The following is a 25599-nucleotide window of genomic DNA, read 5'->3' as shown; positions in this document are numbered from 1 at the left end:
GGGAACACTGATTTTACATGTGCGTGCACTGTACCGGCATTGCCAAACAGTTTTGTAGAAGAAAACAAATGTAATAGTTAAATGTAATAAGAAGTTAACATCAAATTAAAACTAAGACAATAATAAAAATTCAAGACTATCTGTGATCACTCACGCTGCGGTACATGCGTGAAGGGTGGGGCAGCACCAGCCTGTGTACGCTCTGGTTGGTAATGATGAGGATGATGACATTGTTGAGCGTTTCCTGGATGTTCACGCCACCGGGCAGCACCGTGCAGTGGGTGAACTTGAGCCTAAGGGCGTTGTTCAGCAGGTTGGTGTCCAGCGACTGTTCCACCAGCTGCACAGTGTCACCGGACGCAGACCTGCGTGAGATCATATTCAATTCAAATCAAGCGTATTCACTTCGTACATTATACATGTCGCAGGGTGTCTGCAGGTATCAAGAATGTTCAACTGCAGCAGGTTTGCATGAAGGCAAGTGTTAGGTTCAGGGGTAGCAAAAGGGTTTTAAAAAATTGGGGCAGTTGAGTCAAAATGTTGCCAATAAAATAAAATAAAATGAGACGAAATGTTTATTGTTGAAATGAATGACAAAGTAGACTTTTAAGACCTAATAACAGTCAAATAGAATGCAAGGCATTTTAAGACTCCCTGGTGACTGGTGGACTCCCTGTGTAGTGGGGAAAGTCATTGGGTGACTTTGAAATACAAGAGAGCACAATTATAAAGCCTGCATAAATTAAATTATGCAAGTTACTACACAATTAATTTTGTTTTGTAAAGTACACTGAAAAATAAAATGTATTATTATTATTATTATTATTATTAGGGGTCCAGCCGTTTATAATCATGCATCCAAGCCACATGGATCTTTATTTAAAGCAGGAATTAGAAAAAAAAACCAACAAAAAAACAAAACATTTTCCTGAAGGACGCGGAGCCGACATACTGGAAGTAGACAAACGAAGGGACCTGGGGTGGTGGAGCGGGGCGCTTTGTGAAATCATCACCCAATTTGGTATATATGTGCAGGGTGTGGCTCGGGGGGGGGGGGGCTTTCGCATAGGGCTACGTGCGCAGTGGTCTCGACTCCATTGGTGTGTGTATTGGTTGGCTCGCGCAGGACCACTGGGTCGAGACGGGCTAACGCTGTGTTCCATGCACACACAGAAGAATTTGTTTAAACTGATGCTGCCTTTCACAGGAACTGGGAAAACTGTAATTCATGACTAACTAACCTGGACCCTGTGCATTGCGGCCTGCAGCTATATTTATTGTCAATATTATTACAGTGGTACCTCGACTTATGACTGCATCTACTTACAACTAATCCAAGATACGAGTAGCGATAGTCGCAAAAATTTGTATCGACTTGCGACCGACTGCTCCAAGATACGACGGTAGAAATTTGCAGTTGGCGCGAAATTGCTTTGAGATACAACTGTTTTAACATACGACCGTTCTTATAGAACGAATTAGAGTCATAAGTCGAGGTACCACTGTATTATTATTATTATGAAGTAGAAAAAAACAACTGTTAACAACTGTGCTCTCCATCATGGAGAGCATTAAAACGCAGAGATTGGTTTTCAAATCGTCACGCACCAGTGGATGAATCTGTTGCTGGTGATGGACAGCAGCTTCCCACTCTCCTCGTAGTGGAAGCCTCCAGCGCTGTCTGGGAACTTGATCCCACCGGGAAGTGCATCCAGACCTTAAAAGAGAGAGAGAGGGAGGGACACTATTGCAGTTTTCAAATCCAGCAGTAACGACAACACACTTGTTTTGTAGTTGTGAATAAATCATTCGACGCTCCTCTTAGCAAGGCAGGGTTGGCCTTAACGCTTTGACAGGTAGAAAAGTTCACCTGTTTGCTCCTTCTAACGGGTTTGTATAACAGCAACGCTCAATTAGTTCTATCTAAGACATCTCCGCATGCATATATGTATACAGTTCATATATTCGGGGGTGGGGTGCCAGTAATGTGTATATTTTCGTTGTAATTTCAAGTAAGCTTTACTCGTATGGATTTTATCAACGGCTAAAATTAAATTCAGTTTTAACTGAGGCTGATAATGTTCACTTTTAGTAATGTAAACGTGTGCTTCCCAGGCCAATAAAGCCATTTGTGAATGTATCCCAGCAGTTAGAGCGCACTACTACCGAGGCCATGGTGGCATGGGTTAGCCGTGCTAGCACATGCTAGCACGTCTCCTCGCCTCCTCGTTCTATCTCCGACGTCGACGGGTCCGCCGCGACGGGACGCGGGCCCTGCGAAGGCCTCCGCCGGCGCCCGCGCACCTACCGAGGTTCACCGCTATTTCCCTGAATCTGTGCAGCGTTTCCCTCTCGAATCCGCAGATCTCCATGAAGCTCCGCTCCAGCGCCGCCGCCATCTTCGCCGCGTTGACTTGTGGGACCGAGGCGGGGAGCGTTGGCCGCGCGCGCCCGGCCCTTCAAACCTTTAAAGGCGCAGGACGCCGCGCCGCACCGCACCGCACCGCACCGCACCGCACCGCACCGCACCGCGCCCCCCGCGGCCCACGCACCGCACGCACCGCACGGCCGAGCGACGTCGTGTGGCCACCCACGCGTGCAAACGTCGTCTCGAAATGAGAACTGGAGCTCAAGGGGGGCGTCCGAGCTGCGGCCGGTTTGTGAAATAAGTTGAAATATGTTGTTTTTGTTATTTTTTCCCTTTTACAAGAGAGCGATCGTGTCCCCCCCCCCCCCCCCCCCACCAAAATAAATAAATAAAAATAAAATAAAAATAAAAACAAATACAGTCATTTGTATTTGGGATGGATTGTGTTTTGCCTTGATTCCGTTACTGAAGGAAACAAAAGAAGCGCCCTCCGTGTCAGCGACACTTTATCAGTCACCCTCTTACCTTCTCTTCCCAGGTAACGAAAGCACAACAATTCTTATTTTCATGGGGTTATACACAAGTTAAAACATGCTCATGTACGTCATACATGTATGTATTACGTTTCTGCCAAGTCCGTTTCGCTAGATGGCACTAAATACTCAACACTGGTCCTTTAAAAAGTAACTGTGTGTGTATGTACGTATGTTTGTGTATACTGTGTGTGTGTATGTATGTATGTATGTATGTATGCAAGATAAGATAAACCTTTATAAGTCCCACAACGGGGAAATTTACATCGTTCCAGCAGCAAAAGGGGGAAAGCAGAAAATAAAGAGCATATCAAGTACAAACTATAAACAACATAAAATATATAGAAACATACATACAAATTAAAAAATCACCATAAATAGGAACCAGATAGTACAACGTGTAGTGCACATATCTTGACACATTGCACATCAGGGATTGCACTTTTTTTTTTTTATATAAAAAAAATTGCACTTGGATTCTTTCACAGTTGTGTGTGTGTGTGTGTGTGTGTGTGGTTGGTCTACTGGCTGCACTGTTGGTTATACAGTCTGACGGCCGCAGGAAGGAAGGACCTGCGACAGCGCTCCTTCCCACTCTTGAGAAATCAACATGATCCTCACAGTGCTCCCAGGCCTCTCCAGGTGAGAGAGAGCCGGATGTAGCAGGAAGGTGACGGCGCCGTCCACCCCGATGCCAGGCTGGTAGGCAAACTGGAGCGGGTCCATTGATGATCTCACCAGGGGGCGGAGATGCACACGGACCAGCCTCTCCAGGGTCTTCATGAGGTCAGGTCAAAAAGTATTTAGTCAGCCACCAATTGTGCAAGTTCTCCCACTTAAAAAGATGAGAGAGGCCTGTTATTTTCATCCTAGGTATACCTCAACTATGAGAGACAAAACGAGAAAAAAAATCCAGAAAATCACAGTCTTATTTTTTAAAGAATTTATTTGCAAATTATGGTGGAAAATAAATATTTGGTCAATAACAAACGTTCATCTCAATACTTCGTTATATACCCTTTGTTTGCAATGACAGAGGTCAAACATTTTCTGTAAGTCTTCACAAGGTTTTCACACACTGTTGCTGGTATCTTGGCCCATTCCTCCATGCAGATCTCCTCTAGAGCAGTGATGTTTTGGGGCTGTTGCTGGGCAACACAGACTTTTAACTCCCTCCAAAGATTTTCTATGGGGTTGAGATCTGGAGACTGGCTAGGCCACTCCAGGACCTTGAAATGCTTCTTACGAAGCCACTCCTTCGTTGCCCGGGCGGTGTGTTTGGGATCATTGTCATGCTGAAAGACCCAGCCACGTTTCATCTTCAATGCCCTTGCTGATGGAAGGAGGTTTTCACTCAAAATCTCACGATACATGGCCCCATTCATTCTTTCCTTTACACGGATCAGTCGTCCTGGTCCCTTTGCAGAAAAACAGCCCCAAAGCATGATGTTTCCACCCCCATGTTTCACAGTAGGTATGGTGTTCTTTGGATGCAACTCAGCTTTCTTTCTCCTCCAAACACGACAAGTTGAGTTTTTACCAAGAAGTTCTATTTTGGTTTCATCTGACCATATGACATTCTCCCAATCCTCTTCTGGATCATCCAAATGCTCTCTAGCAAACTTCAGACGGGCCTGGACATGTACTGGCTTAAGCAGGGGGACACGTCTGGCACTGCAGGATTTGAGTCCCTGGTGGCGTAGTGTGTTACTGATGGTAGCCTTTGTTACTCTGGTCCCAACTCTCTGCAGGTCATTCACTAGGTCCCCCCGTGTGGTTCTGGGATGTTTGCTCACCGTTCTTGTGATCATTTTGACCCCGCGGGGTGAGATCTTGCGTGGAGCCCCAGATCGAGGGAGATTATCAGTGGTCTTGTATGTCTTCCATTTTCTAATAATTGCTCCCACAGTTGATTTCTTCACAACAAGCTGCTTACCTATTGCAGATTCAGTCTTCCCAGCCTGGTGCAGGTCTACAATTTTGTTTCTGGTGTCCTTTGACAGCTCTTTGGTCTTGGCCATAGTGGAGTTTGGAGTGGGACTGTTTGAGGTTGTGGACAGCTGTCTTTTATACTGATAAGGAGTTCAAACAGGTGCCATTAATATGGGTAACAAGTGGAGGACAGAGGAGCCTCTTAAAGAAAAAGTTACAGGTCTGTGAAAGCCAGAAATCTTGCTTGTTTGTTGGTGACCAAATACTTATTTTACCGAGGAATTTACTAATTCATTCATTAAAAATCCTACAATGTGATTTCCTGGATTCTTTCCCCCCATTCTGTCTCTCATAGTCGAAGTGTACCTATGATGAAAATTACAGGCCTCTCTCATCTTTTTAAGTGGGAGAACTTGCACAATTGCAAGTGAAACTGAGCTTTAGGAAATAAAAGCTGCACACACAATTAAATCAAGCCAAACAACACTTAAGGCCATAAACTAGGCTAGGACCCTAATCAGCATCATAGTATTTGCTCAGATTAAATGCACTTTCTAAAATTTTCATTATAGGTCAGAGCAGAAGCTGAAAGACTAACTCCGACTTTGAAACAGTGTGCTTCTCTCTGTCATTGTAAAAAGAAAAGCTCACGCCACTAAATCATACCTTGAAGGTTGTTCCCATGTTGCAACGATTATCTACATTAGAACACAGTGGAAAATCATCCAGGGACGTATACCTCAATGCAGTTACATTTAAGACGCAGCTGTTCCAACAGTGCCCATTCTCATGACAGTAAACATATAATGGCAGTGCAGAAAATTTTGCAACTGTGAGCAGATTTTTTTTTTTTTTTCTTACTATTTTGGGCTGAGTAGGGAACAAACCATATGTCCTCAGGGCAAGGGCAACGGACACTACGACTTATCAGCTTGCAAAAAAAAAAAAAAGGTGCTTTTCGAGCCATAGATGGACAGTTCCGGAAAGAAAACCAGACTATAAATTAGGGTCGTGCCGGTGTGGAGGTATTAACACTGGGCACCTGCAGGTCTTTGACATGGCTGCATTGAAGTTCACCCTGGGTCTGCTGGCCCTCTTTGTGGTCGCCGCTTGGGCCGAGGAGGTAAGAAACACGTCCAAACCCTCTCAATTTAGGCCTATTTGTTATTTATACACACTTGTCTATGTGTGTATAAATGTATTCATCATTTATTCAAGACATTTGACAACCCAGTATTTCAACGACGCTCACATTTTACCAACCTTTTACCGGGCCTGTGACAAGAATGGAATGGTGCAATGAAATGACAGGGCAACATAAGAAACTACCTCGTCACTATTACTATGATGACTGAATACTATTATTACCCACACATATCTTCACATAGAGCGCACCGGCCACACATCCCATAGAAAAGACAATAGACCACTCATAGTTCTCTCCATCTGCCTGTATGGATTTAATTGTACCCATCTCCCTGTAAACGATACCCTGTGCACGTTGGACTGATCAGTGACGGGGTTTTACAGGAACGGTCCGTGTCCGAGCTCCTGTGGGAGGCCAACAAGGACGTCGGTGAGTGTGACGGACATCAGTGTTCAAAGCAAAAGTAATATTTGGAAATTTAGTTTGTTCCGAGTCCATTTGGTCCTTGGGAAGAATTTAAAAAAAAAAGAAAATACTGACGTCGGTAAGGTCTGCATCACTCCTTTTTAGGAAAATAAGTAGGAATTACACAATATGAAAGCGTGATACAATATGTTATATTGGGCTAAGTGGGGGTAACAAAGCAGGAGGTGGATGGTGTTATCCTGGATATTTCACTTCTTATATCGGGTATTATCCTACAATCCCATAGCAACCCAGGGATCAAAGCAGGGGTCCTCAACCTTTTTTGGCACATCACTCGATTTTTATCATTTAGAGTGTGACAAATTTCCTAGTTTTATGACACAGTATCATGGATCGTAGAGGGAGCTCCAAATGGATTATATAGAAATTATAGATTTTAAACCAATTTAACTATACTTTTTATTTTTATTTTTAATATATCGATTAAATATCACTACGTCAGTCTTAGAAAGGCCCTGGGACCCCAAGATTGAGAATGTGTGAATATAAAGTGTGATTGTGATGCTCGTGTTGCCAGTTCACACCGAGGACGAGCCCTACGTGGTGGACGACATCGCCTACGACAACGAGAACGAGAGGAACGCGGATCCCTGCACCTCCCGCGGCTGCATGTGGGGAAAGTCCAGTGACAGCAGGGTCTACGTGCCCTACACCATTGCCAACCATTTCTGTACGTGCACAACGAGGGATTGCAACAAGCTGAAAAGTTGAAAAGAATCGCCCAAAGAAATCTGAAACTTTGTGTTATGGTCGGCTTTTAAATCTTACATGGATTGAATTCAATCCATTATATCCATAGCCATATCGAATAGTTATTATGGATTTGAAAAATAGGAGATTTGATATCAATATTAAATGGGATATTTTATATTTATATTAAATAATTGCCTGTTTGAACACAGGCTTCCATAGTTAGCAGTCCAAAGTCCTTTTCTTTTTAAATAATAATGGTTAAGACAATGTAATCCTGTCTATAGAGATAATAATAAGTTATTCCTCATCATTCTTATTTTTTGTTTTGTTTTTTGCATGCTTAGCATCTCTTTCGAAGTTGAATTATCGTAATGATAGAATTATTTCTTCATTTTTAATTACATTTTCCTTTGTTATTTATTCATTATTGCTCTTATTTTCAGGCATATCTGGCAGCAGTCAGGACAAACACATGTCACACACAGTTTCTAACAATCTCCACGTGCTTCTTTCCTTCATTCCGCAGCCTCCCGCGAGCTCTCCATCATCGAGCGTGGCCTCCAGTCCTTCTCCAGTTTCTCCTGCATCCACTTTGTCAAGCGCAGCAACCAGAGGGATTACCTCAGCATCCAGTCCCTCAATGGGTATGTTTTTAAGATTTTCATTTCGCTTTGTGAATTATTTTTCTTTTCTTTGTTTACGTCATTATTATTTTATTAACTGTTTGTTTGGTTGAATACACCTGAAGATTTTAAATGATATGTCCCCTTCAATTGTGATTAAACTAATTATTTTTAAATAATAATAATAAGAAAAATAAGGGAATTGATTATTCACAATTTATTATTATTATTATTATTATTATTATTATTATTATTATTATTATTATTATTATAAATAATATTATTATTAATGAGACAAGGCAGCACATCGTTGAGGTTAGGTAAGTAAATGCTGGTACAGTAAGTGACAACAGTGTCATTTGGAACAATATACAACTTATTGTTTCTAAATCAAAAAATGAAGGGATATACCGTACACCAAACACTAAACTTTGAGTATCAGCCAATAGAAAGTGTCGATCCAATCTGTTACGTTTACTGAAAGTATAGATGTGGAGTGTTATTTAGTTTATTTCGGGGAGACGTTAGAACATAATGATTAACATCTAACGCGCGTCCTCTCTCCATAGGTGCTACTCCTTCGTGGGTCGCCGTGGTTACTCCCAGACCGTCTCCCTGAGCCGCCAGGGCTGCATCTACCACAACACCGTGCAGCACGAGCTGCTCCACGCTCTGGGCTTCAACCACGAGCAGACCCGCTCCGACAGGGACAACCACATCCGGGTGCTGCTGCAGAACGTCCAGTCTGGTCAGTGGCTCTCACACGCACACGCACACGCACACGCACACACACACACACACACACACACACACACACACACACACACACACACACACACACACACACACACACACAGATGCACACGTCTTAAACGTACTTCCAGCTCTCTCTCTCTCTTTTGACGTGCTCGCTGGTGCGTCCACCTCAGGCATGGAGCACAACTTCGACAAGATCAACACCCTGAACCAGGGAACTCCCTACGACTACAACTCTGTCATGCAGTACCACAGGTGGGAAATTACACACAAAGTAAAAGTGAAAGTACCACATTGTCATTTCTACTTAAGTCAACATGTATAAGTACTTGCTCTTAAATGTAATTCAAGTATTAAAAGTAAAAGTACTTGTCATATCCAGTGCCCTGATATAACAGTCTATGGTATAATACAGCATAAAGTGCTAATACATCTACCCTTTTTTTTTCCCGGTTTTTCTTTCCCATGGGGCGCTTTTATACAGCACCAATTATACATGATATTTTCCTACTTTACTCTCCTCCTGCAGTGGAAGGGGGTAGCAGATTCTGAATCCAATCTACACAAAGCTGCATTTCAAACCCACTTCTTCATTCTTTTATCTCTGCTTAAATCCATGGAAATCCATGCGGTTCCAGGTACGCCTTCTCCAAGAACAACCAGCCCACCATGGTGCCTATCCCCAACCCGAATGTTGAGTTCGGCAGGGCCACACAGATGAGCCAGAACGACATCACCAGGCTCAACAGGCTGTACAAGTGCTGAACTGTAAGAGGATATTGAGTCCACCATATGGATTTGCTGATTAGCATCAACACAGAGGTCCAAATGAGCGGATCGGCGCACGGCCGGAGCAAAAACATGGGAGGACTTTCTGAACCTGGAATTCCCCTTTTTTGGGTGCAACCAATTGATGCACTCTTTTATTCATCCATTTTTGGACTATTTTTCAGAGTCGGTAATTCCACTCATATTTTAATATTCATTATTTATTATTTATGTACAGGCCATGTTGTATTTTTAAAACATAAATCAAGGATTATGTTTAGAATTTGACAAAAAAGAACCAAAGGGACTAAATCGGACTAAATCATATTTAACAATGAAGTTCTGCTCAGATTGGGGTCCCAGAGACGGGGTCGGTGGCCCAATGCGTATCAAGTTGAGGGTCCCTGATATGAAAAAGGTTGAGAATAACTGATTTATTTCTATCTCTGCTGTCTTTTTTTTTTACCAGGTGATGAAGACTCTCCTTGTGAGGCTCCATCTATTCACAGCGAAGGTCCAACATCATAGGTTTAGTTTCCACGGGTGTTGTTCTGCACTTTAATGGGGTTTGAACCTGTGTTGTGACTTTCACCAAATAAACCTTTAAAACCACACGTTCATCAGAGACTATTACTGTTTGTCCATTTATCTGTATGTCACCAAATGTCACTGAATGATAAATGTCACTGAGGGAAATCATTATGTGCTATAAAAACCAAAACAATGTCTGTCAATTGACATGCTGAAATACTGGAAAATCAGCTTTGTTTCAAATATAACAGGGTTAATAATGATCATTCCAGAACGGCAACCACTTTATTTACAGTGTATGTAATTACAGCTATCTTTTGTTCACAAATATATACCTTCATATTTCGACATTTTGCTTCTAATTGGTAAATTACAACAAGCATCTTTGTGGAAAATCTGGATGGATGTTTGAAAGGCAAGACATGTAATTGGATCAACCAAGTGTTAAATGGGGTTTGTGGTATTCATTACATAACATCATCCAAGACCCCATTCAAAGGCCTTAAAGCGGCTCAGGTTATGTTGGCGACACTGACGGTCAGTAAATATAAATGGGTTTCCTTTGGACAATGTTTCAAGTGTACACATTTTGGATTTTGGAGAAATTATTCTTACTCATTTTCAGACAGTCACCCAGCTCAAAGAAACATAGGAATTCTCTTATGAACCACCTTCTACAGTGTCGTAGCGGCGCTCGTAGTGTGCAGTAACTACACACTACGAGCACCGCTAATTTAATAAACTGTTAATCGAAAGACACTTTTTTTTTAACCTCAATTTCCGTCAGAAAAAGTGGAACTGTGGTGTGGGGATGGTGTGGTTTGAGCAGCCACCCCTGTCCTGGCTCTAGGTTATTGGGGCCCAGGTTGGTCTAACGAGGATCAGGTAAAACCTCCAATCCCCACACACACTCAGGAGAGAGGAGCCCCTGTCATGACACGTGTCCATCTGCTCCGGGGCTTGTTGTATCAAGCCCCCTCTCCACAATGAACTGTGTTTTCTCAACCCCATCGTCTGTGCCGGAGGTCCCTGAAAACGCAACTTGGGTGGCGTGTGGTAGGCGAAACTGCCACAGGAGCATATGCTCGGTTAAATCTTGATGGATGCGTTCAGCCATCAGCAAATTAATTCAACAGAAAAAACACTTGGCCATGCATTATACATGAGCAAAGAATAAACAAGATCCAATCAAATGAAGTAAAAATTCCTCGATGGGCTTATATGTGTGATGAACAAGAAATGTTCAAATTCAGGTCAAACAGGTGTCCCAACACCACCCGTTCCTACAAGATAAGTAAAGCCCTGTTTGTCTCAACTCTGTATTTGCTGGGAAAACACAGTAGGTAGACTGGAAAATTTGCCTCATGTAATTTAAATCAATTTGAATAAACTAGACTTTTTTTAAATTTATTTCACCTTCTATAGCCCAAAACACTAAAAACCCCGCCCAGGTGTTTCATTACTCAAGTCAAACCTCTCGGCACCCACCATATGCTGGAGAATTATTATTTTTTTCTTCCACAATGTTGATGTTTAAGTACCATTTGTATGTTTTTTGGTAAACTTTGATAAATATGATTTTAAACTTTTTGATTCACGTTACAATTAAACTGTAATCTGATTGGATGAAAAGGACCAAAACATTTCTGCCCTATTTTCGCAAAACATCCCCTTTCCCCATAGTTGTGAAACTCTTTTCAAGCCAGTGGAAAGTTTCCCTATTAATTCCAAGTTCAACTATGGGAATGACCAAGGTGGCATCAAGGTTAAATATTCTTATCAGCACCAGTATTTAATTTTATTTTATTTTATTTTATTTTATTTTATTTTATTTTATTTTATTTTATTTTATTTTATTTTATTTTATTTTATTTTATTTTATTTTATTTATTTTTTACCATTTTTGCCTTCAGAATAAAACCCCCACTGTTATCCAGATTAGACTCTATAAAGCTGCGTCAAAGTGCAAACCTCAATCTTTAGAGGACACGCACGCTTTACGTTGTTCTTTTCTATTGTCTCCTGTGTAAGTGGAGTATCAAAAATACATTGTTTTAGTCTGAACTTTCAGTGAATCTGGATTTTTTTAAATATCCCAAAGAGGTTAGTGTTGTTCTTTATCGGTCTTGCTTGATGTGACTCTACTGTATATAAGAAATGTAATACGATAATTCAATGTATCGGGGAAAAAAAAAAAACATTTAATCATACTTTATTGGTGAATTTTTATTTATTTATTTATTTTTTCATAGAAAATACATTTTGAAGACTTGATTTTAAATTAATATATTCATATATTTTATTTCATATAAAAAGTTCTAAAAATATATCTAAAATGTTTTTAAGTTGTTTATTAATGAGCTGCCGTTTCAGTGGACGCAGCACTGGGTTTCTACATCTGCATGATTCTGGATGATATAGCTAAATTGAAGCATTAAAACCGTGTAGAGTCAATCCAAATTTACTTGTATTCTTAAGTGGTTTTACAGGTCCACATTTAAAGGATAGATTGATACCCTCCCAACTCTGACAAGGCAAGTATTTATATTACTGTCCATTACCTTTAAAATAAAAATTACACCATTGGCAGATAGTTTTCACCAGTGCACACAAAGTTTTTTGCAGTTCAAAAGTTGTACATGAGTAGGTTTTCCATTAGATGTTTCGCATGTTTGTTTTTTAACTCTGCAGGTCAGTGGCCAACAGGGTTTTGTTGAAGTCTGACTGTTCTGGTCATAGTTTCCACCTCGGCTGAACAGACGGAGGTGAGATAGACACTCGTAAACAGATTGAAAGTGCATTTGTACACCCTCCACCCCCAAGTTACACTTTTTCAGTGCAAAATGTTAGATATTAGAAACTACACTGTATATTCAAGAGCAATTTATTTTATTTCAAATAATTTTATTTTATTTATATTGTGTTCTTTCTGAGCTATTCCCCACTCGTGCTGCAATGCCTGAATTTCCCTTACGGGCGATCAAGTACTATCTTATCTTATCTTGAATTATCTTTTCTTAATCACCCTGCAAATGCAAGTTTATGTAACAGCCCATGTTATTAACGGGTATGGTCAAAAAACATATTTTGGGGCCTTTTCACGACCCATGACATAACTTCATAACTGCCACAATATTTGAGGAACCGTGATCATATTCCATGTTTCATCTTTTCCTTCAACTAGTGTTTTACGTTGATGTAGCTACTTTCCCCAATTTCTAATTTGACTGTAAAATATCTAATATGTGTTGTTGTTGTTGATTATCTTTCTCTATTTTAAAATTGTTAATTGTCATTGCTATTACACTGTGTATAAGATAATTGGGAAAGCCAACCAGGACACAGGTAGGGCACTTAAAACCTTGTTAATACTATACTCAGTATAAATCGCGGTTATTGCTCGGCAACACGTTGGGGTGTATTTCAATTGGCTGCGGTCGGTGCGTCGGTCGGCCCCTTCACGGAGGACGACATGATCTACAACTCCGGGGCTGAATGGAACGCAGACCCCCTGTATTATTTGGGTGCTGATGTAGTCCAGGTTAATTTTGCCATTAGCATTATCATGATGATGAGGATGATTATTATTATTACATTCTTCTTCTTCTTCTTCTTCTTCTTCTTCTTCTTCTTCTTCTTCTTCTTCTTCTTCTTCTTCTTATTATTATTATTATTATTATTATTATTTTCCATGATGATGATGATTATTATTATTACATTATTATTATTTCTATTGTTATTATTATTATTATTATTATTATTATTATTATTATTATTATTATTATTATAATATTTTTTCCAGCTTCCATGTTGTATTTTTTTTACTTCTAGACAAATTCCTTCACCTTGGCCTCTACATTGCGATGACAGGATTCTGATTTTCCACAATATGTTAAAACAACAGAGCTCCACCCTTAAGAGTTCTAATATAAACTAAGTATACATACAATTAATTCAGTTAAATAGATACAAGGTTCCTCGAGGACCTGTTGGAAAGATAGTTTGGTAAGAAAAATATAATCAATAAATAAGTTGAAAGCCAGTTTGTGTGTCGCTGAATGACTTATTTTCCATGCTACCCTGTGAAGGACATACAGGAGACGGTGCAGCATGAGCCGTACTGTTGCACAGATCAAATTGTTTTAAGTTTTACTATTTCTGGGCCTTTCGTATTTGAAAGATTTAAACTGACCGATGTGTGAGGGTGAAACGGGGCAATTACCATTTCAATCATCTTGATCCAGTACAAAATACAAGTACTTGTTTTTGTTGCTGTCCTTATTACATTATTCATGTATCTGTAAATCTACTTACATCACTCAGTTTTGGAGACTTTTAACTCATGCTGCACTACCTTTCAAAGCAAATATCTATACTTTCTACTGTACTGCAGACACAGTCATGTTACTTTACGCGTTACCTCTGATTGCTGATTTATGATTGCTCACGGATGATTCGCTCCGTATCCTTGTGAATAACTCTTCCATATTATTGTAGGATCTAAAAAGGTTAAAAACAAGTATTATAGGCGCTGTTATATCAGGGCACTGGACATGACAATTACATTTACTTCCAATACTTTTAAGAATGAGTACTGATATACTTTTACTGGAGAAGAAATGTCCGCGTGGTACATTCACTTTCCTTTAGATGATCTTCCTCCACAGTGTCCTCCAGGTGCTGCACCTGCGCGGGGCGGCGCCTCAGTGCGCATACACTGTCCCACGGCGTCAGGGCTCGGACCACGACTGGTACATCCGCTGGAGAACCTCATCCCGGTGGATCTGTGCTCACGTGCTGCTTTCGTATAAACACCCTCCTGTATTTAGGTTTGTTTTTCTCCATTAATCAAAAGAGATTTGAATAATGGGTAAATTAAGATCGATCATTTATATCCACCCGATTCGTCGTCGCACCTATCCATCATCTACGGTGGCCGGGAAGCACAAAACACAACGCCAAGTCACAAAACTAATTAAGGAAATCTGAAAGCCCTGTAAGTTCGGTCTTGTATTATATTAGGCAGCGGTGGAGAGAGAACTTATTTTACCCTTTATATTTGATGCATTATCAATAGAAGCGGTCAAACGATGACGGAGATCAATACATAAATATTTGAACAAAGCACAGCATATACTGTACTACTTCACTTTATTATTCCAATTACATTTCTGGAGCACATCAGCAGTCCATAGTCATCTTTATTTGCCCTCTTTATTTTTCCCACAACCCATCGACACCAATCCGCATTAATTCATAATAATAAACATATGGTATTTTACATAGGACATTATGTAAACTGTATTTGCAGCCCACAGTATCTGTGGCCGGGGGCAATATGGCGGCACGCGCAGCGAAGCAGAAACTATGTGCCAGGAACGCATGTCTGTACGCCGCAGGCCCAGGGAGGAACACGTCAACGGTACAGGACGTCGGCTCTTCTGATCTTCTTGTGCTGTTGACGGGTGGGGAATGTTCCTTCGACGAGGTCAACGCACCCGACCAGGGCACGGGACGTGACCGCAACTCCGTCACGCACTGCAGCGAGTAGGTTACATCACAGCGCAGTGGTACATTTGAGGTGTCGTTTGGTTGGGGTTTTGTGTTGTGTTTCGTGTTCGCTGGTACTGCGCCTTCTCCAGGAACAGCCAGCCCGCCGTGGTGGCCATTCCTGACTCCAGCGTAGGGCTCGGCCAGGCCACGCGGATGAGCCACAGCGTCATCGCCAGGCTCAACCGGCTGTACAACTGTAGGTGAACAAACAGGTAACCCAGCGACGTAGTTTCTGTTTATTTTGTCGTGTATATTTAAGAGCGAACATTATATTTTTGGTCTGTGTGTGTTTATTGGCAGTGCACCGCCACCCTCAGCAAATTGGTTTTATCAGTACAGTACGTCATCATTCAGCAGACGCTTTTGCCCAAAGCCACATTATACGCTGATGGACGCAGCCATCAGGAGCAGTTAGGGGTTAAGTTTCTTGCTCAAGGACACTTCAGCATGCTAGCCAGCGGAGTTGGGGATCGAACCAGCAACCTTACTAGACGACCCACTCTGCCTCCCGAGCTACTGACCGTGTAGTATGTTGTATGTTGTGAAAATATAATGGATTCAGATTGGAACACACAGACATGCACACACGCGCGTGCGCGCGCGCACACACACTCACACACACACACACACACACACACACACACACACTAAGGGAGTGTGAATTACCTTAAAACAATTACCTAAACTTCTATAGAGGCGAAGAAACCAATGCAAAAAAGTAAAAATCTGACATGACAAAATACAGTATATTGTATAATAAATTACAAGTATACTGTTATCAAGCTGTTATTATTCACTACTACTCACTGGTTGTGGTTTTCCATGTGATATTTAACTGATATGAAACAAAAGTTTGGAATTGGAATCCCTGCACAAGTGTGTCATTTACTGTCTTGATTTCTGACAAGGTCCGTATCCCCCCAAGAAAAAGCCCACTTACAGTATATTGATAATGTGTTATATGTTTGGCAAGAGGGGTACAATTTCAAATTATGAGACAATAATTTAAATAGAATCATAATTCAAGTCATCAGGTCAGGTTCTCCATCTCACTCCACTAGAAGGCGCTATATGATTGTATTTTCTTTGGTTAACATTTTTATAATTAAACATGGTTTAACGTTTCGGCATGTGTGCTTTGTCCATTTCTACCATTTTTGGCTTCTTTTGTTTTAAATGGTCCAAATAAATTGCCTTTGGTTGTTTTATTTTAATTTTTAAAAATTCCTATCAGGGGGGTGGATGCATACTTAAGATAACATATTTATACATTACTTGAAGGTTAAACTCACTGTCTTCTCGGCGATATTGTTGCTTTTTGTAGTAATTAACATGATGTAGTAGTGGCACAAAATCATAAAAGTTATAAGGTTATAAATCATTTTACATCACTAAATTCTTCTATTTAGCTCTTTGATTCCATACAGTTAAATACACAATACCACTTCTGTTTGCGTGTGTGTGTGTGTGTGTGTGTGTGTGTGTGTGTGTGTGTGTGTGTGTGTGTGTGTGTGTGTGTGTGTGTGTGTGTGTGTGTGTGTGTGTGTTTACCTGAGGTGCTTGTTCTTGGGGCAGTTTGATCAGCTGATAGTAACAGACAATGTTGACTGAGTGTAATGATGAAGAAGTCATTGCAACTATCTATTCACTCGTCCGTCCGTCCATCTATCTATATCTATATACATCCAAACAGTGATGCATCGGTTCAGAGGTAAACGGAGTGTGCGTCGTGGTTGCGACCCGATGGGCCGGATACGATCCCTAGCGTGACTTTGTCTACTCTGCAAAGAGGCCGTGCGTGCACTCGAAAAGGAGTAAATCGCCCTGTAAAATTCACCGGCGCTCCCGGGGTGCATGGCTGTTCAGTCTCGCCCGTGCAAGACTGGTCTTGTACGTGTGAATGATTGTTTTCATGTTGGTCTTGAAGGGCCCTGTCTAATGATTTACCTAACAGGCATGATGTCATTTGATTTCACTTTGGGGCGGGGACAAGGACGATAAGATTAATCCCGACGCAGTCCGGTCGTCCAGTGAACTTTGGTAGACCAGTCCTTCTGATTTTGAGAGACTACCTGCGCTACACAGTACGTGCACGTCACGTGTTCTTATTATCAGAGTAATGCCCAATTCCCTGACTGTGGGAAGAGAGTGCGTAGCGCAGAGATGTGATCTGAAAGGCAGGAATGTTTACAAGACAAAAGACAGAGAGGAACGCACAACCTTCACTTGAGATGGATCGTCTTTGGCCGCACTCCAAGACGGTATACTACAAATGTACAAAAGAAATACTGTCTGCCTGTCTATCTTGTCAAGATAAAACAGTACTTCATTGATCCCCGCAGAGAGAAATCCAGCAAAGCTCTCACAAGTCAAAGCCAGGATCTTGATGTCGTCAGCCAAGCTACAGATACCCACCCCAATATCCACAAACATCCATGAAACTTGCACGGTCATATCATTTTAATGTTCCCTTGTCCCCATTTCCCTGCGCTGCACGCAGCTTTAAACTTTACAGGCACTTAAAGGAAAAATAAAAGCCTCAGTACCCAGTAGCTCACACAAACAACCGTTTTCCCATGTTCTCCCTGCCGCCCCCAAAGAGAGGATAGAGGATTCCCAAAACACGCACCAGCAGACTGAGGAACAGCTTTATTCCTCAGGCCATAAGACTTATTAATGAATAATACACACATACAAAACAGGCACACGCACTCACGCACACACACACACACAGACACACACAGACACACACACACACACACACACACACACGCACACACACACACACACACACGCACACACACACACACACATTACACCCCTCCCCACACACGCACACACACAAACAAGTGCAATCTAACCATCTGTGCAATATGACTATTGATTATTGTCTATTGAGTGTATATGCACCTTTTTTACTGCTTTGCATATTTATTGCTTCTATACCCTTTATTGTGCTTACAGCTTTTATTGCTGTCATATCTCATCGCTTTGTATTTTCTGTTTTTCTCATTATATGTTTCGGAGCCCCCCGGCCTAAGAATTTCACATGAGTTGACTTTACAACCGGAGTGACAATAAACATCTTGCATCAGTTCCACCTTGAGAATATATTTAATCTCCAATTTACAATGACATTTTGTCTCTGAAGCAGATGAGATGAGCGAAGAGGAGGAATACTCCAACATTTTACATTCATGAGTTAAACTTGATTATTGTTTGATATGTGCTTGATCGGCCAGAAAGTCGGACAGGTCGTTTCTCTAAGATACATCGTGTCCTCTGAGCTCAACTGGATCCTCCACATTCCCTGACTGACTGACTGAGTGATTGACAGGATGTCTCACATTAACGTCGCTCTCGGTCACCCACTGCTGTGCTGACGCTGCCCTCGGGTCCGGGTCGTGTCAGAAGAGCTCCCAGAGGATTCAAGTGTAGGAGGACTGAGGACAAGCTGAAAGTGTGTTTAGATTGTTTGAATATTATATCAATATTTTGTGCTGAAGGTGTAGTTGTGTTATTCATTTACAATGTATGATATTATGACAGGGCTTTGGTTCAAGTTTGCCTGGGTTAAAACCCGAGGTAACATGCATAAGTAATAATATAGACGTTATAAATAAATTATAACTATACTACTGCTGCCATTAATAATGTACATTTAAGATGAAAAAAAAATACTTATAAGTAATGCTCCTACTATGTTATTAGTCACTAATAGTCACTCATTTTCGAGTTCACTCGTCTTTACATCACAGTCTCCTCAAAAAGTTACAAGAGTTACAATTTTTCGAGTTTCCCTTGAACGCAGCATTGGCTGACGTAATGACGCGGTGGAGTCCTGGTGACACGCAGAATTACTACCACAAGCTGATACACATGTTGCCTGTTATGACTTTATCCTAAAAATGAGAAGGTGGCTGCCTCCTACCTGTAGTCCACAGAGTCCTGCCCCACCCGTGTGGAAGGAAATCACTCCGTGTGGAAGTTCCCAACAACACGCTCCCATTCAAACGGATGAAACACTGCATGTCCCTCAGAGGTATTTCATCAACTGTTTTAACTTTTTGGACTAAAATCAAACGGACACAATTCAGACCCGTCGCACTAGAGCTGCAAGCGAACCACATGTGTGAAGACACAAACACAGAACTGTCGGAGTAACATATTATGGTTTGGACTGTTTTTGACTCCGACAGTTTGTGTGTTACGACTGGCTCGGATGCCGCAAAATAAGGAGGGACACAGCACCGGGTTAGATGCGAACAGAATGCCTTTATATTTACAGAAATGGCAAAAGAGAAAAAATATCAAACGAAACACCCCGACGACATCAAGCAGGTAAGGCGATACACACACACACACACACACACACACACACACGCAGTTTACAACCACTACAGAGCGATGAAGTGTACACCACGTAGATGGCACGGTGCAAATGTGTGTTCGTAGCCACAGCCTGTACATTTATAACAAATTGTTTTAGAAGTTTTAGAACCTTGGTATACTGCGACGCACGAACGTCCCGCTACTTCCGGCCAAATATAATTGGATTTTCATTAATTCCTGCTCCGAATGTGGATCAATATGGAAGAAACCTGAACCACGAGACGTCTGTGACGTCCCGGTTCTAACGAGACCTCAAAGCGTGTCCGTAGCGCCAGCGGTGGTTGTGATCCAGACACATTTAGCCCAATGAGTGCCAAGGAGAATAATGATAATAAAAATCCAAACAATAACAAATATAGCAGCAGGCAGCAATACATTCCACAGCAATACATTCCACAGTTCATTTTTAGTCATATTAGTGACTCTGAAAAGCGTTGGCAACTTTCTGTGCCAAACGACAATTTCACGGGTTCTAGTTTCGCGTTCCTAGTACATCATTTATTCCCACAGTTAGATGGACTAGACCCGACGTGGTCACAAGCTTCTGTTTTGTGTCCATGTTTTTCGATGGGTTACGATTCCATGAAACCTGAAAATGGCTGACGTTTTTGTGTGATTATTTACAATTACATTTTTCCGATTTGTTCCGAGAATATGAAACGGATCATGGACTCGCCGATTTTGTATCTTACCACTTCAGGGAATCTGGTAAAGTAAGGAGGACCACAAGCCGCATCTAACACAAGGTTAGATCGGGAAAGAATGTCTTGATTTACAAAAAGACCAAAGAGATAAAATTTAAATCGAACAGCCTCACAGATATCTTACCAGGTAAGACGGTACATAGACACACACATACACACCTAGTTTGTAATCTTTAATAACTAGAGTCCACACCACGCACAATGCGAATGGACGTTCAGAACCACAACCTGCACATTTATAGTCAATTGGATGATGACGCCACAAAACGTAAGATTCTAAAACACATCTCGTTCCATCACCCGATTAAAATTTTTCGAACGTTGGCATGTCGTTGAAGCGCGAAGGTTCGGCTACTTTCGGTTAAATCTTGTTTGTTTTTCACTAATTTCTGCAATGTATGTGGATCAATTTGGATGAAAAATGAACGAGATGTCTGTGACATCCCGGTTCTAACGACACCTCAACTGTGTCCGTAGCTCCAGTGGTCGTTCTGTTCCGGACACTTTTAGCCCGTAAAATTCAGAGGACAATAATAAAAATCTGCACAATTACAATAGGGGGGTTGGGACCCCCTAATTATTAGGGGTCCATCCCCCCTATAGTAATTGTTCGGATTTTTAATCCATAATAATAACAACAACAATAATAATAATAATAATAATAATAATAATGATAATAAATAATGATTATTATTGCTACAATAATATAATAATCATTATTATACATTTTGTAATGCTGAAGTAGTAGTAGTAGCAGTGGTAGTATCACTTAAACATATTTTTTTATTTATCTTAAACTCCTAACAGTATTACATGCCTTAAATATGGCTTGCATGCCTGAATTTTCCCCTGGTGATTAATAAACTTTTATCTTATCCTATCGTATCTTAATGACACCTACTGTATATACTGGTGGCACAATATTTAATCTCAGGTGAAATCAGAGCTTGATTTAAAGTGTTAGTTAAACAGCACACCATGGCAGGGAGGACATGAAGAAACTATCTACTGGAGAATGTTCCAGAGGAGAGTAGGAGGAGGAGGAGGGCAGAGGGGACGGCTCTCTGCGGTGCTGAAATCGTCTTCTGGATGACTCATGGTGGAATCAGAGCAGGTTGTGGACAAGATCGCTGTTCTCCTTGACATTCCACACCAAGCATCTGGATCGTGACCCCGAGTGCGCTGGTTGGAGTACACAGGAGGGGGAAAACAGGAGAGTTGGAGCATCCTTGTGACATTTTCCACTCTATCCCTGTCTTCTTTACATGTTTTTTTTTGTTGAGTCTTTCAATTATCTTTGACTCCAAAGACAATGCATGCTTTTCTCCACTCTCATGATATTCATAGAGTATATCAATAAGAATTATTTTCAACATATGGACAGAGACAAGTTATATTATCATTTGTACTGTGGAAAGAGATTTCAAAATACGACCATACTGTTTTTTAAGTTTGAATATTTCATGTTTTGATAAATAAAGGTCAGGTGAGATAAATTAATCCCAAGAATGTGCCCAGGCGACAGGCATGAAAGCCTTACTTCAAGTGCGAGCCCCTTTCACGCCACATAGGGGGAATTCCGTTCTGTACGGATGAAACCCTCCCTGACGTTGACCCGAAAGAATGTCATCTGCAGACAACAGGAAATACAAATGCTATGTCTGACAGGGTCTGACAGACAAATTCTGACAGGGTTAAATACATATACGTGTATGATCCAACCATGTTCACACAATCACTTGTCTATGCTTCGATTTAGCAGCATTACCGTGAATTATACATGTCGTAGGTGGTGATAGCAGCGAAACGAGTGAAGGTTTTTGAATGTTGGAGTCTCCTTCAGCCCTGGATCCCTCTCTACCGTGACGGTAATTATTATGCTTTTTAGACAGACAGACAGACAGACAGACAGACAGACAGACAGACAGACGAACCAACATGGGGAGAAAGGGTGAGAGATCAGAGTCAGGCATTAGAGTCATAGAAAGAAAAAGAGAGACTGTGTAAAACCAGTAGAAAGCGGTGGGAGAGGGGAAAGACAAGAGTTGGTGATTAATTGAGAGAATGAGGGAGAGATGACAAGAGGACAGAGGGAGACAAATGGAGGAAGACAGGCCAGCGCTGCCTCCACTTTGGCAACGTTGGTTGGTGACTGATCAGAGCTCTGGTTCCGCTACTGGCAACCCCACAGGGCTAATCTGACTGGGACGTGTCCCAGTTCCGGCATCTCTTCCTCTCCTCATCCTCCTCCTCCTCCTTATCCACCCCGCTCGGTCTTTCTCTTCTTAGTCAAGTCTCTGTTTGGACCCTCAGTGTCACACGTTTGAAGCTGCAGCCAGGATATGAGATCCGGGGACCTTTTGTATTTATTTTCTTGCTTCTACAAGCCAGCTTCACAGGGCAACACACAGGGGCTAGTGATGGCCGCCCCTTCAGTCCACACTGCCCACGGCCACAAGAAAGAGAGGCCTTGTGTGGGCTGAAAGTCCCCAAAGGACGAGCATGTTGATGTGAGCCAAGTCTTCTCAGATTGATCTCTGTGTGGTGAACCAACAAGGAAGTCAGATGATTTGTAGGGTGTTCCAAAACACTGAGAAGAGCGGCCCACGTGTTAAGGCAGACTGGCGTTTTGAATAACTTTTTAAAGGTTAGCAATGAACTGTGGTTACATTCATTTCTGTAGGGCTTAAAGTACTGACAACCAGATGATTAGGAGAAGCAGTACAAAAAGTGGGTGAAAGTGATTCCGCATGGAATCAGTCAGCTCACCACGCCGCATCTATCACTGTCGCACTACCTACTTTCCTCTTTTGATGATGATGACGGTTTCCTCTCAGGGTCGCTGTCTTGCCCTCACACCCTTTGCTCAATGTGAACACGTTTTCACGGGCACTCAAAGTAGAATATACTGGAGCGGTTGCTGGTGTTTAAGTCGGGGTGCAAGTCAGAGTCTCGGTCTGACAAATTATAATTAATAAATACAGCCAGAAGAACCCTACCAAGGATCTGATATAGTAACCCGCCCCGTAAGTAGTGGTGACACAAAAGAGCCTCTGTGCTTCTTACGTCTTGCTAGTTTAGATTCTGTATTAGAGCGAGTGATTTTTGAAAAGAGCAAGTTTAGCATAAAGGCACTTGTGAGATATGCGGTTGGATCTTTTGTATTTGAGTTGCTAAAGATCGCGGGTCAGTTGGCAGAATTCTTAGAAAATCAGGTTGTACTCTGTACTCCCTCGCAATAATATGCCCCAGCAGCTGCCCCTGATTGCATGTTTGTCATGTGGCAGAGACCTCATACATTAGTATTCACATGACACGTGGAGCACAGCTGTACGCTGGGCTCCCAATGTTATTTGAGAGGCAGGTCAGCCAGGCCCAGAAGATCCCGCTGGTCCAGCCTTGTATCAATACCTTCGCCTGTGAGGTCCCTGGCCTCACTGACATGGGTCAGGCCAATCAGACCAGACGTGATTAGCCAGATTTGGCAGAGTCTCAGTTTGACGAGGATGAGTGAGCAAGAACAGTGTTGCTGTTCAACAGGCTCTAAATCCAGTCAACAGAGCCCCACATCCCAGACCGGGCCAGACCAAAAGATAGTTTAGATAGCTTTCTCTCCAATATTTTTTTGCATTGGGCAGCTAACCTACTGGGTATTCACACAGCTATATTATATGTTTTCAGCTGTCGGGTACAACCGGTCTTCTAATGTTGGACACTAGGAGCTGCCCAAAACAAAATATTTTACTGTTGGCTGTTGGCACCAAACCCCTCACTGTCCCCATGGAACAGTGAGGGGTTTGGTGCCTTGAAAAGATCCTCACTGGAACCCATATGTTAAATAAGCAGCTAACCTGGATTAAATCCCGGCACATTGAGAGCAGTTTTGAAAACATGAGAGGAGTTATCCCTTATAAAATTCCAGAGAAGCCCCCAATTCAGTTTTGATAATGCTGTAAAGAAACCCATGTAAGGGGAGGGGCCATAATTCCAATCCTGGTACCACATCCCCGCTGCCTCCATTAATCACAAGCTAATGACAAGCTTCCTCTCACTGCCACGGAGGGAGGGGGAGGGATCGGATTATCTCTGGATGACAGCTCCGGCTCCCCTGACATGCCTCGGATCGGAACACGAGTTTGGGATTTGACATGACGAGACAGAGCTTCTAGTTGGAGAAGGCAGGGGAGAAAATGCAGAGTAAATCCACTTAGCGAGGAAAAGATTCTACGTGCATGACTTACCTCCTGCCATCATGACTCGCAGTGATTGTTCAGTGGTGTCTACAACATGCCGAAAAAGTGCAGGAAAAAAGCCCGGGTTCTTCAAAAAAATAAAGTGGGCCAACTTGGAATCCAATTAAATAGAGTATTTCTCAAGCTGGGTATGTTGAAAAGAGCACATTCTGTTGAAGTGTGTTGATAAACTGAGCACAGTTTTGCCGCCGTCGCCAACAGTGAGTGACTGTCGTGCAATGTTTGACCTAAATAGTGACTGAATAACCTCATTTTGAATGGTCCAGCTCAGCCTCCACTAATCCTGAATGCTACATCTGGGAGCTGAGAGGGCCCTGTTCTCCCTCTGTGCGTCTCTGGGATAAGCATGCTGAGAGTGAAAGGATTGACTCTTGTAACACCAACACTCAGCTTTTGATCCAAATTCCCCGCTTCTGCTTGCTTTCATCAAACGCTTTGATATCCAGCGATGCGTAAAAATACCGCATTACCATGTACCGACACATGGTACATTACATGACCCACAGCTACATTCAGAACTCCAGTTCTGACACAGAAATCAGAATTGTTAAACATTCAGTCTGATATTGTATTTCAGCACGTTTTATACCATGCCAAATACAAAGCGATACAACTAATACTACTACAACTACTACACCCAAGGATCTTGATGAGTTGCACCTTTTTCACTCTGGGCAAACCGTGATGAAAGTCATCAAATTACCTATGTCGCTACATGGCTTGTCGATTCAATTTTGTTTGCTTGACAAAGTTTAATAATGCCCCATTATCCCATGCGGGAAATGTACTGACTTGTCAGCAGAAAACCAAAAAATGTTGACCGTCAACAGCAGCATAGCAGTGGTAGCTAACTGTTTATA

The 25599-nt window shown here is 41.9% G+C and overlaps 2 protein-coding genes across 2 annotated transcripts in view; one reads left to right on the top strand and one right to left on the bottom strand.

Moving 5' to 3' along the window:
- The window catches only part of nup160 (nucleoporin 160), a gene marked incomplete at its 5' end in the record, with an annotated part of 28893 nt that extends 26494 nt beyond the window's left edge, over positions 1 to 2399 (bottom strand). Inside the window, 3 exons of the mRNA XM_080002479.1 lie at positions 155 to 365; positions 1609 to 1717; positions 2309 to 2399. Coding sequence (XP_079858605.1) covers positions 155 to 365; positions 1609 to 1717; positions 2309 to 2399 — 411 coding nt within the window. The remainder of the gene's footprint in view (positions 1 to 154; positions 366 to 1608; positions 1718 to 2308) is intronic.
- Positions 2400 to 5890: 3491 nt separating this feature from the next.
- LOC307232126 (high choriolytic enzyme 1-like) lies at positions 5891 to 9303 on the top strand (the record flags this gene model as incomplete). Its single annotated transcript, XM_080003011.1, has 7 exons — positions 5891 to 5956; positions 6364 to 6409; positions 6984 to 7136; positions 7686 to 7803; positions 8352 to 8530; positions 8712 to 8793; positions 9177 to 9303. 7 exons carry the CDS (start codon positions 5891 to 5893, stop codon positions 9301 to 9303), a joined length of 771 nt encoding a protein of 256 aa, XP_079859137.1.
- Between the last annotated feature and the right edge of the window lie 16296 nt (positions 9304 to 25599).

The sequence above is a fragment of the Zeus faber genome (assembly GCF_960531495.2).
Source record: "Zeus faber genome assembly, chromosome: 6".
NCBI classification, from domain to species: Eukaryota; Metazoa; Chordata; class Actinopteri; order Zeiformes; family Zeidae; genus Zeus; species Zeus faber.
This window is presented reverse-complemented; position numbering and strand designations above follow the sequence as displayed.